The sequence below is a fragment of the Mirounga leonina genome, unplaced genomic scaffold (assembly GCF_011800145.1).
Source record: "Mirounga leonina isolate KUSES-001 unplaced genomic scaffold, KU_Mleo_1.0 Mir_418, whole genome shotgun sequence".
Taxonomy (NCBI): domain Eukaryota; kingdom Metazoa; phylum Chordata; class Mammalia; order Carnivora; family Phocidae; genus Mirounga; species Mirounga leonina.
Window position 1 is genome coordinate 12673035 of NW_023270739.1, and position 14774 is coordinate 12687808.

Sequence of the window (14774 nt, forward strand, 5' to 3'; positions counted from 1 at the left end):
AAGATACTAGCTGGGCTTGAAAAAAGCATGGAAGTTATTAGAGAAACCCTTTCTGGAGAAATAAAAGAACTAAAATCTAACCAAGTCGAAATCAAAAAGGCTATTAATGAGGTGCAATCAAATATGGGGGCGCTAACTGCTAGGATAAATGAGGCAGAAGAGAGAATCAGTGATATAGAAGACCAAATGATGGAAAATAAAGAAGCTGAGAAAAAAAGAGATAAACAACTACTGGATCACGAGGTCAGAATTGGAGAGATAAGCGATACCGTAAGACGAAACAACATTAGAATAATTGGGATCCCAGAAGAAGAAGAAAGAGAGAGAGGGGCAGAAGGTATATTGGAGCAAATTATAGCAGAGAACTTCTCTAATTTGGGGAAGGAAAGAGGCATCAAAATCCAGGAGGCACAGAGAACCCCCCTCAAAATCAATAAAAATAGGTCAACACCCAGACAAAACTTACGAGTCTCAGGGACAAAGAGAAAATTCTGAAAGCAGCTCGGGAGAAGAGATATGTAACCTAAAAGGGTAGAAATATTAGATTGGCAACAGACCTATCCACAGAGACCTGGCAGGCCAGAAAGGACTGGCATGATATATTCAGAGCACAAAATGAGAAAAATATGCAGCCAAGAATACTATATCCAGCTAGGCTGTCATTGAAAATAGAAGGAGAGATAACTTCCAGGACAAACAAAAACTAAAGGAATTTGCAAACACGAAACCAGCCCTACAAGAAATATTGAAGGGGGTCCTCTAAGCAAAGAGAGAGCCTAAAAGTAACATAGACCAGAAAGGAACACAGACAATATACAGTAACAGTCACCTTACAGGCAATACAATGGCACTAAATTCCTATCTTTCAATAGTTACCCTGAATGTAAATGGGCTAAATGCCCCAATCAAAAGACAAAGGGTATCAGATTGGATAAAGAAACAAGACCCATGGATATGCTGTCTGCAAGAGACTCATTTTAGACCCAAAGACACCCCCAGATTGAAAGTGAGGGGGTGGAAAACCATTTACCATGCTAATGGACACCAAAAGAAAGCTCGGGTGGCAATCCTTATATCAGACAAATTAGATTTTAAACCAAAGACTGTAATAAGAGAGGAGGAAAGACACTATATCCTACTTAAAGGGTCTAGCCAACAAGAAGATCTAACAATTGTAAATATCTATGCCCCTAACATGGGAGCAGCCAATTATATAAGGCAATTAATAACAAAAGCAAAGAAACACATCGACAACAATACAATAATAGTGGGGGACTTTAACACCCCCCTCACTGAAATGGACAGATCGTCTAAGCAAAAGATCAACAAGGAAATAAAGACTTTAAATGACACACTGGACCAAATGGACTTCACAGATATATTCAGAACATTCCATCCCAAAGCAACAGAATACACATTCTTCTCTAGTGCCCATGGAACATTCTCCAGAATCGATCACATCCTAGGTCACAAATCAGGTCTCAACTGATACCAAAAGACTGGGATCATTCCCTGCCTATTTTCAGACCACAATGCTTTGAAACTAGAACTCAGTCACAAGAGGAAAGTCAGAAAGAACTCAAATACATGGAGGCTAAAGAGCATCCTACTAAAGAATGAATGGATCAACCAGGAAATTAAAGAGGAATTTTAAAAATTCATGGAAACCAATGAAAATGAAAACACAACTGTTCAAAATCTTTGGGATGCAGCAAAGGCAGTCCTAAGAGGAAAGTATATAGCAATACAAACCTTTCTCAAGGAACAAGAAAGGTCTCAAATACACAACCTAACCCTACACCTAAAGGAGCTGGAGAAAGAACAGCAAATAAAGCCTAAACCCAGCAGGAGAAGAGAATTAATAACGATCAGAGCAGAAATCAATGAAATAGAAACCAAAAGAACATTAGGACAGATTGACGAAACTAGGAGGTGGTTCTTTGAAAGAATTAACAAGATTGATAAACCCCTGGCCAGACTTATCAAAAAGAAAAGAGAAAGGACCCAAATAAATAAAATCATGAATGAAAGAAGAAAGATCACAACCAACACCAAAGAAATACAAATATTTATAAGAACATATTATGAGCAACTATATGCCAGCAAATTAGATAATCTGGAAGAAATGGATGCATTCCTAGAGATGTATCAACTACCAAAACTGAACCAGGAAGAAATAGAACACCTGAACAGACCTATAACCACTAAGGAAATTGAAGCAGTCATCAAAAATCTCCCAAACAAATAAAAGCCCAGGGCCAGATGGCTTCCCAGGGGAATTCTACCAAACATTTAAAGAAGAATTAATACCTATTCTTCTGAAACTGTTCCAAAAAATGGAAATGGAAGGAAAACTTCCAAACTCGTTTTATGAGACCACCATGACCTTGATCCCAAAACCAGACAAAGACCCCATCAAAAAGGAGAATTACAGACCAATATCCTTGATGAACATGGATGCAAAAATTCACACCAAAATACTAGCCAATAGGATCCAACAGCACATTAAAAGGATTATTCACCATGACCAAGTGGGATTTATCCCTGGGCTGCACGTTTGGTTCAACATCCTCAAATCAATCAATGTGATACAATACATTAATAAAAGAAAGAACAAGAACCATATGATCCTCTCAATAGATGCAGAAAAAGCATTTGACAAAGTACAGCATCCTTTCTTGATCAAAACTCTTCAGAGTATAGGCATAGAAGGTACATACCTCAATATCATAAAAGCCATCTATGAAAAACCACAGTGAATACCATTCTCAATGGGGAAAAACTGAGAGCTTTCCCCCTAAGGTCAGGAAAGCGGCAGGGATGTCCACTATCACCACTGCTATTCAACATAGTATTAGAAGTCCTAGCCATAGCAATTAGACAACAAAAAGAAATAAAAGGCATCCAAATGGGCAAAGAAGAAGTCAAACTCTCACTCTTTGAAGATGATATGATACTTTATGTGGAAAACCCAAAAGACTCCACCCCAAAACTGCTAGAACTCATACAGGAATTCAGTAAAGTGGCAGGATATAAAATCAATGCACAGAAATCAGTGGCATTCCTGAGCTGGTGCAACCACTCTGGAAAACAGTGTGGAGGTTCCTCAAAAAGTTGAAAATAGAGCTACCATATGATCTAGCAATTGCACTACTGTGTATTTACCCCAAAGATACAAATGTAGGGATCCGAAGGGGTACGTGCACCCCGATATTTATAGCAGCAATGTCCACAATAGCCAAACTATGGAAAGAGCCAAGGTGTCCATTGACAGATGAATGGATAAAGAAGATGTGGTATATATCTATAATGGAATATTATGCAGCCATCAAAAGGAATGAGATCTTGCCATTTGCAACGACGTGGATGGAACTGGAGGGTGTTATGCTGAGCGACATAAGTCAATCAGAGAAAGACATGTATCATATGACCTCACTGATATGAAGAATTCTTAATCTCAGGAAACAAACTGAGGGTTGCTGGAGTGGTGGGGGGTGGGAGGGATGGGGTGGCTGGGTGATAGACATTGGGGAGGGTATGTGCTATGGTGAGCACTGTGAATTGTGCAAGACTGTTGAATCACAGATCTGTACCTCTGAAACAAATAATGCAATATATGTTAAGAAAAAAAAAAAGAAGATAGCAGAAGGGGAAGAATGAAAGGGGGAAATCAGAGGGGGAGACGAACCATGAGAGACAATGGACTCTGAAAAACAAATTGAGGGTTCTAGAGGGGAGCGGGGTGGGAGGATGGGTTAGCCTGGTGATGGGTATTAAAGGGGGCATTTTCTGCATGGAGTACTGGGTGTTATGCACAAACAATGAATCATGGAACACTACATCAAAAACTAATGATGTAATGTATGGTGATTAACATAACAATAAAAAATTTAAAAAAAAAAGAAATCAGTGGCATTCCTATACACCAACAAGACAGAAGAAAGAGAAATTAAGGAGTCGATCCCATTTACAATTGCACCCAAAATCGTAAGATACCTAGGAATAAATCTAACCAAAGAAGCAAAGAATCTGTACTCAGAAAACTATAAAATACTCATGAAAGAAATTGAGGAAGACACAAAGAAATGGAAAAACGTTCCATGCTCATGGATTGGAAGAACAAATATTGTGAAGATGTCAATGCTACCTAGAGCAATCTACACGTTCAATGCAATCCCTATCAAAATACCATCAACTTTTTTCAAAGAAATGGAGCAAATAATCCCAAAGTTTGTATGGAAGCAGAAAAGCCCCTGAATAGCCAGAGGAATGTTGAAAAAGCAAAGCAAAGCTGGTGGCATCACAATTCCAGACTTCAAGCTCTATTACAAAGCTGTAATCATCAAGACAGTACGGTACTGGCACAAAAACAGACACACAGATCAATGGAACAGAATAGAGAGCCCAGAGATGGACCCTCAACTCGACGGTCAACTAATCTTCGACAAAGCAGGAAAGAATGTCCAATGGAAAAAAGACAGTCTCTTCAACAAATGGTGTTGGGAAAATTGGACAGACACATGCAGAAGAATGAAACTGGACCATTTCCTTACACCACACACAAAAATAGACTCCAAATGGTTGAAAGACCTCAATGTGAGACAGAAGTCCATCAAAATCCTAAAGGAGAACACAGGCAGCAACCTCTTCGACCTCAGCTGCAGCAACTTCTTCCTAGAAACATCGCCAAAGGCAAGGGAAGCAAGGGCAAAAATGAACTATTGGGACTTCATCAAGATAAAAAGTTTTGCACAGCAAAAGAAACAGTCAACAAAACCAAAAGACAACCGACAGAATGGGAGAAGATATTTGCAAATGACATATCAGATAAAGGGCTAGTATCCAAAATCTATAAAGAACTTATCAAACTCAACACCCAAAGAACAAATGATCCAATCAAGAAATGGGCAGAAGACACGAACAGACATTTTTCCAAAGAAGACATCCAAATGGCCAACAGACACATGAAAAAGTGCTCAACATTGCTCAGCATCAGGGAAATCCAAATCAAAACCTCAATGAGATACCACCTCACACCAATCAGAATGGCTAAAATTAACAAGTCAGGAAACAACAGATGTTGGCGGGGATGTGGAAAAAGGGGAACCCTCCTACACTGTTGGTGGGAATGCAAGCTGGTGCAGCCACTCTGGAAAACAGTATGGAGGTTCCTCAAAAAGTTGAAAATAGAGCTACCATATGATCCAGCAATTGCACTACTGTGTATTTACCCCAAAGATACAAATGTAGGGATCCGAAGGGGTACGTGCATCCCGATGTTTATAGCAGCAATGTCCACAATAGCCAAACTGTGGAAAGAGCCAAGATGTCCATCGACAGATGAATGGATAAAGAAGATGTGGTATATATATACAATGGAATATTTTGCAGCCATCAAAAGAATGAAATCTTGCCATTTGCAACGACGTGGATGGAACTGGAGGGTATTATGTTGAGCGAAATAAGTCAAACAGAAAGACATGTATATGACCTCACTGATATGAAGAATTCTTAATCTCAGGAAACAAACTGAGGGTTGCTGGAGTGGTGGGGGGTGGGAGGGATGGGGTGGCTGGGAAATAGACATTGGGGAGGGTATGTGCTATGTGAGCGCTGTGAATTGTCTAAGACTGTTGAATCATAGACCTGTACCTCTGAAATAAATAATACATTATATGTTAAAAAAAAAAAAAAAGAAGAAGATGATAGCAGGAAGGGAAGAATGAAGGGGAGAAAATCGGAGGGGGAGACGAACCATGAGACTATGGACTCTGAGAAACAAACTGAGGGTTCTGGGGGGGGATGGGTTAGCCAGTGATGGGTATTAAAGAAGGCACGTACTGCATGGAGCACTGGGTGTTATACGCAAACAATGAATCATGGAACACTACATCAAAAACTAATGATGTAATGTATGGTGATTAACATAACATAATAAAAAAAAAAGTTTACATTTAAACCATGCAAAGAAAGAACAAGTTGCAGACCATAGCTCCACAAGAACCCTTTAAAGAAGAACAAATGGAAATACCCCATGGGCTCCATTCGTATATTTTACATATAAAATATTTATTATATATTATACAAGCAACTTATCCTGAGTATCCACCATTAAACAGACATTGTGCTTACATACACAGCACATGGTTAGAAGTATGGGCTCTGAGCCAGAGCCCCTCAGCTCAAGTCCCTCTCTACCCCTCAAAGCTGTGTGACCTTGGGTGAGTAAGGGAACTTGGTTTCTTTTTATTTAGTAAGAATAACAGGAATAACTACTTCATTGTGGTAACAATAAATGAATAATCTAGTGTTTGGCATAGAACAAATGCTTTGTGAATGTTAGCTAAAACTATAACTGTCATATCATTTAATTCCTACAATTACCCTGCAAGTACTCAGGACACTAGGACTCATGGAGGGAAAGCCTTTGCTAAACCCGTCACTAAACCAGGTTGTCTAGCTCCTGAGTCTGTGCTCTTAACTACTGTGACCACTACTTTGTGTGCCAAGCATTGCCCTGTGCTCCTTCCACTGCCCTATTTGCCTAGCCTCCACCCCATCCCAGGAAGTGCATTCCGGAAAACACCATTCCAGTGACTGAACTTACTCAATTTTCCAAAAAGAATCTCCATTACTCTTCGGAGGACAGGAAAACAGTCTTTAGGGAAAAAAACATTACTAATCAATACAGACAACATCAACTTGCCTCTCTGATTTCTTCAAACAGTTTGATGGCATGTTCATACTCGGGAGGCTCAGCATTCAGTTCTGACTCCAGGACGTCCCAGAAGGCCTGGTGAACAATGTGCTTCACTCGACTGGCTAAGCTACAGAAAGGAAATGAATTGCTTTTAAAAATAAGCATTATTTTTCCTGATTATAAAAGAAATGTGCTCATTGTAGAAATCTTAGAAAATGCAGAAAAAAAAAAAAACAGAATAAAAATGGCCCAAAATCTCATTTTTAATCTTTTGACATATTTCTCTGGTTCAATGCATTGTTTTAATATAGTTGAGGATAACCAGTAGGTATATTATATACTCGTTTCATTTAATATTCTGTCCTGAGTTTCCCCTAGATTTTAAAAATGCTTTCTTGCTATAGGTTTCAATAAGCTCATAAAATTCTGTCTTAAGGAGATGCCATAATTTACCCAGCTACTTTTTAGATCTTTAGACTTGTTTTAGATTTGGGGAGTGAGATGGCAAAGTAGCTTTTTCGTCAACAGCTGAAGTTTCATTGCACAGAATAGAACAGATTAGCCCCAAGGAGACATGCATGTGAACTGCTGCCAACTGCAGTTGAGATGTCCCATTTAAAATTAGCCGGACCAAACTGCTGAAATACGAACCTTCCTAGGAAGAGCTCACAATAGAGTAGGTGGCCACTTTGCTTTGCCGCTTATGTCAATGCCCTAAAATAGGTGCACATTTAAATACACATCCCTACTGACCTCCTACATTTGGCAACAGTTTTAAGAAAAGCACATATTTCCCTGCACTGTACTTATGAGTCTCCATCCCCTAAAGGTCATACATCTCTCCCAGGCAGAGGCCATAACTACTTCTTCTTCTAAGTACCTGCCACTGTACCTAGCACACTACCTGGCATACAGTGAGTATTTGATGAATGCATGGTGAATGAATTAATAATTTGATAGTTAAGTACATCTAATTTTTCTTTTTGGAATATAAATAGCTAAACATACAATAATGCTATGAGAAATTAAAATTAGCTTTCTGAGGGGTATGAGTTAAAATTGTTTCTGTAACTGCAAATGCTATATTCCACTCAGCAACTTTAAATGTTAAAACTTACTCTGGTTGCCTGACTAGTTTCATTCAACATAAATGCTATTTCTAAAGTTGACCCTCCTGAGCAACTACAGAACAATTAGAAAGGCAAACGTTGCTGGCATGAACTTTCACTCTAGACTTTACAAGCCTCACATAGTTGGCTCGAACGGACCAACCAAGAAGGAGCTACAACAACTTTAGAGCTCCTGCAGGGATATCAGAGTTTAAATGTAAGTTCTCCTAAAGGCTGAAAGATACTTTTTAGCCTTTTAATCTTCTGGTGGATGGTGGGGAAGGATGAGATCAAACAAATCATTTACAGGTGTTCCTACTGGGTACCAGAAATTGGACATATTTTGCCAAGTCTTTTCCCCAAAAAACAAGATTTGGTTAAATATGAGAGTCAGTGATATTTTTAAAAGTAACAACTTGGCCATTTGTGGACAGTCATCTGAAAAATCAACGGGTCATAATATGCCATTTCATTTTTAAATAAAGGTAATTGTCCTAAGTTTGCATTTTGCTTTCCTTGCTCACATTTTCCAGCTATGGCAGAAAATGAAGGAAGGAAGCATTCCTATTTCCCATGTTACCAAAATACTGAGTTCAAGGAACTCAGATGCCCATGAGCATGCATTTGAAGTGAGCATTTTAGCTCCCATGATATCCTTGGGGAACATGAGGCTCAGAAATGGTCTCAGCAGAGCCAGGATTCAAACCCAGAGCCTATCTGATCCTAAAGTGCCTTCACTAATGCCTGTATTTGCAACTTTTGAATTTAAAGTATAAATACTTTCAAATTGTCTTTTGCTGTACTTCATAAAACACACTAATTTTAACTTCAAACATTCATTTTCGTTAGTCAGTCAAAAATGCTTATAAGGCGTCCAATATGGCCAGACCCTATTTTAGGTACTGTGGTTACTATAGTAAAAAGAAAGTATTTGCTCTCAAAAAGCCTATTTGTTAGCAGGGACAGGAAGACAAAAACAAAACACATTAAAAATAAATAAGGCAATTTCAGAAACATAAGGAAGAGAGAATAATGTGGTAGATAGTGATGGAGAGGGTGCTCACTTCACTGGTGGCTGAACAAAGCTTCTCTAACACATTGCCCTTTGAGTTGAGACTTGAAGGAGGAACAAAAAATCAGCCGGTGAAAATCTAGGGGAACAACACTGAAAAAGCAGAAAGAAGAAGGACAAAGTCCTTGAACAGGATTGAGCTGGTGTATTCTGGGGTAGGCAATGAAGCCAGGGTGGCTGAAGCATAGCAAGCAGGAGGGAAAGGAGTAAGAGACATGGTCTTGGAAGTAGGGCCTTGCTGCCATACTAAAGGGTTTGAGTTCTTATTCTAAGTGTAACAGAAAAACCACTGAAGGATTTTAGGCAAAGAAATAGGGATCTATTCTGATTAATCCTTTAGAAAGATCATTCTGGATCTGTGGATATGGAGGATGGATTATGGGGAGCTAAGGATGCTGTGAGACAGGGCAACTAGTTAGGACTTAAAGAGTCGAGGTCAGAGATGACGGTGGCCTGGCCTAGGAGCGTAGCAGTAAAGCCGGTATAAAGGATTATGGTGAAATGCAGTTACCATAGAAAACCAAACAGATATACCTATTTTGGCCAGTAATCTTAAAAAATATTAATGATTGGGCGCCTGGGTGGCTCAGTTGGTTAAGCGACTGCCTTCGGCTCAGGTCATGATCCTGGGGTCCCGGGATTGAGTCCCGCATCGGGCTCCCTGCTCGGCAGGGAGTCTGCTTCTCCCTCTGACCCTCCTCCCTCTCATGCTCTCTGTCTCAAATAAATAAATAAAATCTTAAAAAAAAAATATTAATGATTATTATGAATAATAACCCCAGGAGCAGGAGGACTATGATCCACATTTCGAAGAAGAAGAATTATTATGTTTGCTACTTTCCTGCTTTAAAACAAATAAACACAAGAGCTCTAAATAGAATCAAATATTATATTTTGTCTTACTTGATAGAGGAAATGCCTCTGGATTTATAAATGACACTGTGAGGTTGAAGATTCAATGCCATTATTCGTGAGCTAACTTTGCCTGTAAAGATGAGTTATCTGTAGTTATGGCCTCAAGCCTTTTCTCCTCTTTGTCCCAGAGGATTTATGAGCCACCATAAGTTAGAGAGGCTGAGGTAGGATATAAGGGCATGGCTCTAACTAGAGGTCCTTGGGTTGGGGGTTTGGGGGGGTGTGTGAGGTTAACCGGGGTGCCCATGTAGTTGTGATTCCTACCTCCAGATGCTTCTGAATCACCTATTAGCACTTTGGCAGCTCCACTACATTTATTTATCTTTTACAACCTGAATATCAGTTTTTAAGAAGTCGAGCTGCAGGGGCGCCTGGGTGGCTCAGTCGTTAAGCGTCTGCCTTCGGCTCAGGTCATGATCCCAGAGTCCTAGGATCAAGCCCCGCATCAGGCTCCCTGCTCGGTGGGAAGCCTGCTTCTCCCTTCCCCATTCCCCCTGCTTGTGTTCCCTCTCTGTCTCTCTCTCTCTCTGTCAAATAAATAAATAAATAAAATCTTCAAAAAAAAAAAAAAAGAAGTCAAGCTGCAAACATTTCTTGAGCATGTACTAAATGTCAGGTATTCGGCTAGGTAATGGGGATACAGCAGCAAACGATATAGACATAGTTCCTCCATTAATGGTGTTTTGGTCACATGGGAAAGACAGACACTGAACATAAAATTATAAGCCCTCCTAACAAAAAAGGAGGTATGGGGGCAACAGGAGTCTTTAGGAAGGGGATTTAATGTAATCTAGTACGCTCAGGAATGTCAGGAAAAGCTTCCCTCAGGAAGTGACATATAAGCTGAGTTCTAAAGATTATGGGTAACATGTACCCTTGAGGAATGGTTTTAAAAACAAGTATAAGACCTTGCTAGAGAACTAACCAACGTTTACTCCCGGTGGCTATTATACAAGACTTCTAGGAATCAGTGTGAACGTGTGTGTACGTGTGAGACTCTGCAGCTCAGTTTACACATAACAAACACCTCTGGGTTACCTGTTCTCAGGGAAGGCATCTTGTTTCAATTGAAAGTTCTCATTTATAGCAATTTCGTGAGCAAGTGTCATGTTTGATAAGTTCCTTGCTGCAGCCATCACTTCGTCAAATGTTACAACCCTGGGAGGGCTTGTTGCTGAAACAAAAACAAAATGCAGTTCATGTCATGGAGGAAAAGCTGTCATCCAATGAAGCCTCCTGATGCAGACTGAATTTAAGTTATTCCAACATATAGATTCAAGGTTTTACAAATAAGAAGAATAGGGCGCCTGGGTGGCTCAGTTGGTTAAGCGACTGCCTTCGGCTCAGGTCATGATCCTGGAGTCCCAGGATCGAGTCCCGCATCGGGCTCCCTGCTCGGCAGGGAGTCTGCTTCTCCCTCTGACCCTCCTCCCTCTCATGCTCTCTGTCTCTCATTCTCTCTCTCTCAAATAAATAAATAAAAAAAAAAAAAACAAAAAAAACAAATAAGAAGAATACATACTAAATTAGGCAGACTTCCCCGCTTACTACTTAAGACTTCAAAAATTCAAGAACTCCTTTGGTAGTTTCAGTTACTGTATTGATAATAAATTCTCAAATGTTTTAGAGACTATCTTATTAGTATAAGCTATTATAAGTTACTTTTATTGAATCACCTCATATTTTAGTACCTATTGATATCTGCATTTATTACACATACTATGCAGGAACTTGATAAAGACTACTTTTATTCTGTAAGTCGTAACTCATTAATTTAAGCAGACTCAAGATGAAATAATTGATTTTTTAAAACTAACTTCTAAAAGTATAGGCAGTATAGCATAATGTTTAGGTTTGATTCCAATTTTTTCCAATTGGTAGATATTATTTGACTTCCCTAAGGCATAACTTACCTCCTCAGGGCTGTCTTTAGGTGATTAAATAAATTAATTGAAGAAGAACAAAGTAAGAATTTCATAAATGTAGATAATTAAAATAAAATCTGGTAAGCTGGATAACCTACTCAGGAGGAAGTAGTATATAAAGAATTATTCTACTTACTTCTAAAGATTATTCTAAAAAATTATTCTAATAAACCATGTCTTTTAAAAATTACTATTGGAACTCTTAGCTTCAATTAATTAAAAATCATTACCTCAAACAACAGTACTGACTGGCAATATTTTGCTACCTAAAATAATTTCTCAAAGAAGCAGAGGAGGAGGAGGAAGAGGAAGACAATGTGGAGGAGGAGGGGGAAGAAGAGGAAAAAATGGTGATACACAGAATTAGTAAAACCCCTCTTTAGGATGCCTGCATACCCTGTTAGAGGAGCCTCATATATAATATAAAGAGTGAGAAAAAGCACAGAAAGCTAGGTGGCTGCTAGTAAATTCTTTTCTCAATTCTCTGTCCCATTAAGATTCTTTTAAAAAATGTCTGTACCCTTGGGTCCAATAATCCAATTATATCCAAAGGAATTCCTGGAAAGGCTTAATGCACCAAGATGTTCATAAAGCACTATTTGTAACAGCAAAAAAAAAAAAAGAGGAAATTAACTCAATGTCCAATGATAAATCAATGGTTAAATAAATTTATGGTATATTCATTTGATGAAGTAGTTTTAGTGTATTAAAAGTATGTTATATCATCTGTAAATGTTTTAGTTATAATTATTTTTTTTAAGATCTGTTTATTTATTTGAGAGGGGGGAGGGGCAGAGGGAGAGAGAGAATCCAGAAGCAGACTCCCTGCTGAGCATGGAGCCCAATGTGGGGCTCGATCCCAGGATCCTGAGATCATGACCTGAGCTGAAATCAAGAGTTGGACGCTTAAATGACTGAGCCACCCAGGCACCCCATGTTTTAGTTATAATTCAAAGTGAAAAGAGTCTACACATATATACACACACATATGTCTATGTGAAGAATGAATATGACAAAGTGCCACCAGCTGTCATCTTTGGGTGATACTATGGGCAAAATTTTCTTTTCTTTATACTTATGTACTTTCCAAATTTTTAAAAATGAGACTGTATAAATTTAAAATAAACACAAATGAACAAACGTTTTTGAAGTGAGCATTTGATTATATTAGACATTAGTTGCTTCTTTCTGCATTTGCTTTGTCTGTTTAAGGTGTTATATTTCCTATGCAAAATGTCAATTAAAAAGCTAAAAAAAGACAAACACACTTGCTCTACACACCTCTAGCTTCCATACTCAAGGGAAAAGATATCTCCCCACTATGGCCACTTTTTTAACTTTCTCACACCCCTAGTGTAGTAATTCTCCTCGTGGGCACTTTTGTGGGGTGATTTGCACAACAGGTTTTGAAATCAGCAGGAAGCCTTTACATTATTTCACTTCCTGCCTGTCCCTTGAATTGGGCAAGTTTCCTTCCATGTAAATCAGCAATTATCAGAAAAGACCAATTTGAACTTATCCTTGAATGTCACCCAAGAAGTGATCTCAAGAGGGAGTGGCTTTCCACTACTCGAGAGAAAAGACAGGTTGGGTTTGGGAACCTGATTTATAATCAAACCAAAACAGATCAGAGACAGTAATGAAAATAAAAATGGGCAGGTTGTATACCTTTAGTGGCCACTTACTCCTGCCCTTGCAGTGCTATTATGGTACATCTAGAAAGGAAGGGGAGTCTCTACTCTGCTCTCATTCATTTATGAGTTTTCAAATCTAACACACATGTCTAGAACCAACAGCCCCCCGCCCCGCCCCCCCAATGCCTGCTCCCCTGTCAGCTTACAAGCAGGAGAGCTGGATTTGCTGGAAGAGTCGCTTGTAAAGCTCTGCCTGGAGCACTCATAGTCACTGAGTGAGGCCATGCTTTCGGAAAACCGGGAAGAGTCTGAATCGCTTGGCTGGTCCTCGCCCACACACTGCTTCTCACCATTGAAGGGCATCTTGTGTCACTCAAGTGTGGGCAAAGAGATAGTGCCTGCATAGACAAACAGACCTGCATCAACGCTCTGTGGTACTTCCACCAGCATCGCAGATGCTTCTTCCAGTGTAGACAGTTTTGCCCACAGGGGTCACAGAGTTGAAAGGCCCCAGAAGATAACCTCGTCTTTCCCATAGCAGCCAGGCTATTACCAGACCTTCAAGACTGCGTTCCAGAAAAGAGACTCCAGAGCCCTAAGTGTGAACTTGCTCAGGACATACACAGTGTGAATGTGGAACAGCTCTCAGCAATAACAGATCCTTTAAAAATGAGCAGAAGACACACAGTCTCTCTCTTCCTGGGTTTCTAAAACATGGAAGGTAAGGGTAAGAGGGTGGGGCCCTGAGGCTGGACTGCCTAGGTTAGAAGCTCATGCTGTCTTTGCCATGTGACCTTGGGAAAGTCACTAACCCACCCACCTCGAGTAAAACTGGGCTGAAAGACTAAACTTACAGAGTTGCTTGAAGATTAAATAGGATTAACCTTATTAAAGTGCTTAGCACTCAAATGTTAGTTACTATTACTGTTCCTATGGCTTTGTTTTAAGTAAACTATTTTTGAAATCAGCCTCTTTAGTTCCTTGTGAGCCTCTTGGGGAAAGGAGAAGACTAAAATCTCTGGCTGGCAAGTCTTCAGGTTCTTCTCCATTTTCCTGTGAACTGCCATGATATAAAGACTAAAGCCTGACCCTGGGTTTGCACTTGACAGCTGACTTGGTACCCACTACTACCCGATGAACAGGCACCAAAGATCCTGATTCATGAGTGAAGGAGACAGCCTCTGAGGGACGAGGGGACTTACCATACCATAAAACCAGTCCCTTGACTCTATCTACAGCCAGTGCTGTATCTGGGACATCAGACAGCCTCTCAGGTAAGAGCAGGGCACTTCGGCCCAGTCACCCCCTAGAAAGGAGATCCTGGGCACATAGGATGCCCCAGCCTGAGCCCAGGAGCCTCAGCCAAGGCCCAGGAGGGAGCTGGCTCTGATATGTATGGTGTCAGCTGACACTAAGGGG

At 39.8% G+C, this 14774-nt stretch overlaps 1 protein-coding gene across 6 annotated transcripts in view; it reads right to left on the reverse strand.

Moving 5' to 3' along the window:
- Positions 1-14774, reverse strand: part of TCP11L2 (t-complex 11 like 2) — a 71514-nt gene that overhangs the window by 25957 nt on the left and 30783 nt on the right. For 4 of the 6 annotated variants that reach the window (XM_034987671.1, XM_034987670.1, XM_034987669.1 and 1 more), the window contains 3 exons: positions 13562-13753; positions 10835-10970; positions 6707-6827 (listed from right to left, as the gene is read on the reverse strand). In XM_034987671.1, the coding sequence (XP_034843562.1) occupies positions 6707-6827; positions 10835-10970; positions 13562-13718 (414 nt within the window). In that variant the 5' untranslated portion in view covers positions 13719-13753. Of the gene's footprint in view, positions 1-6706; positions 6828-10834; positions 10971-13561; positions 13754-14774 lie in introns of those variants that run through there. The other 2 variants (XM_034987673.1, XM_034987674.1) reach the window with 2 other exon arrangements.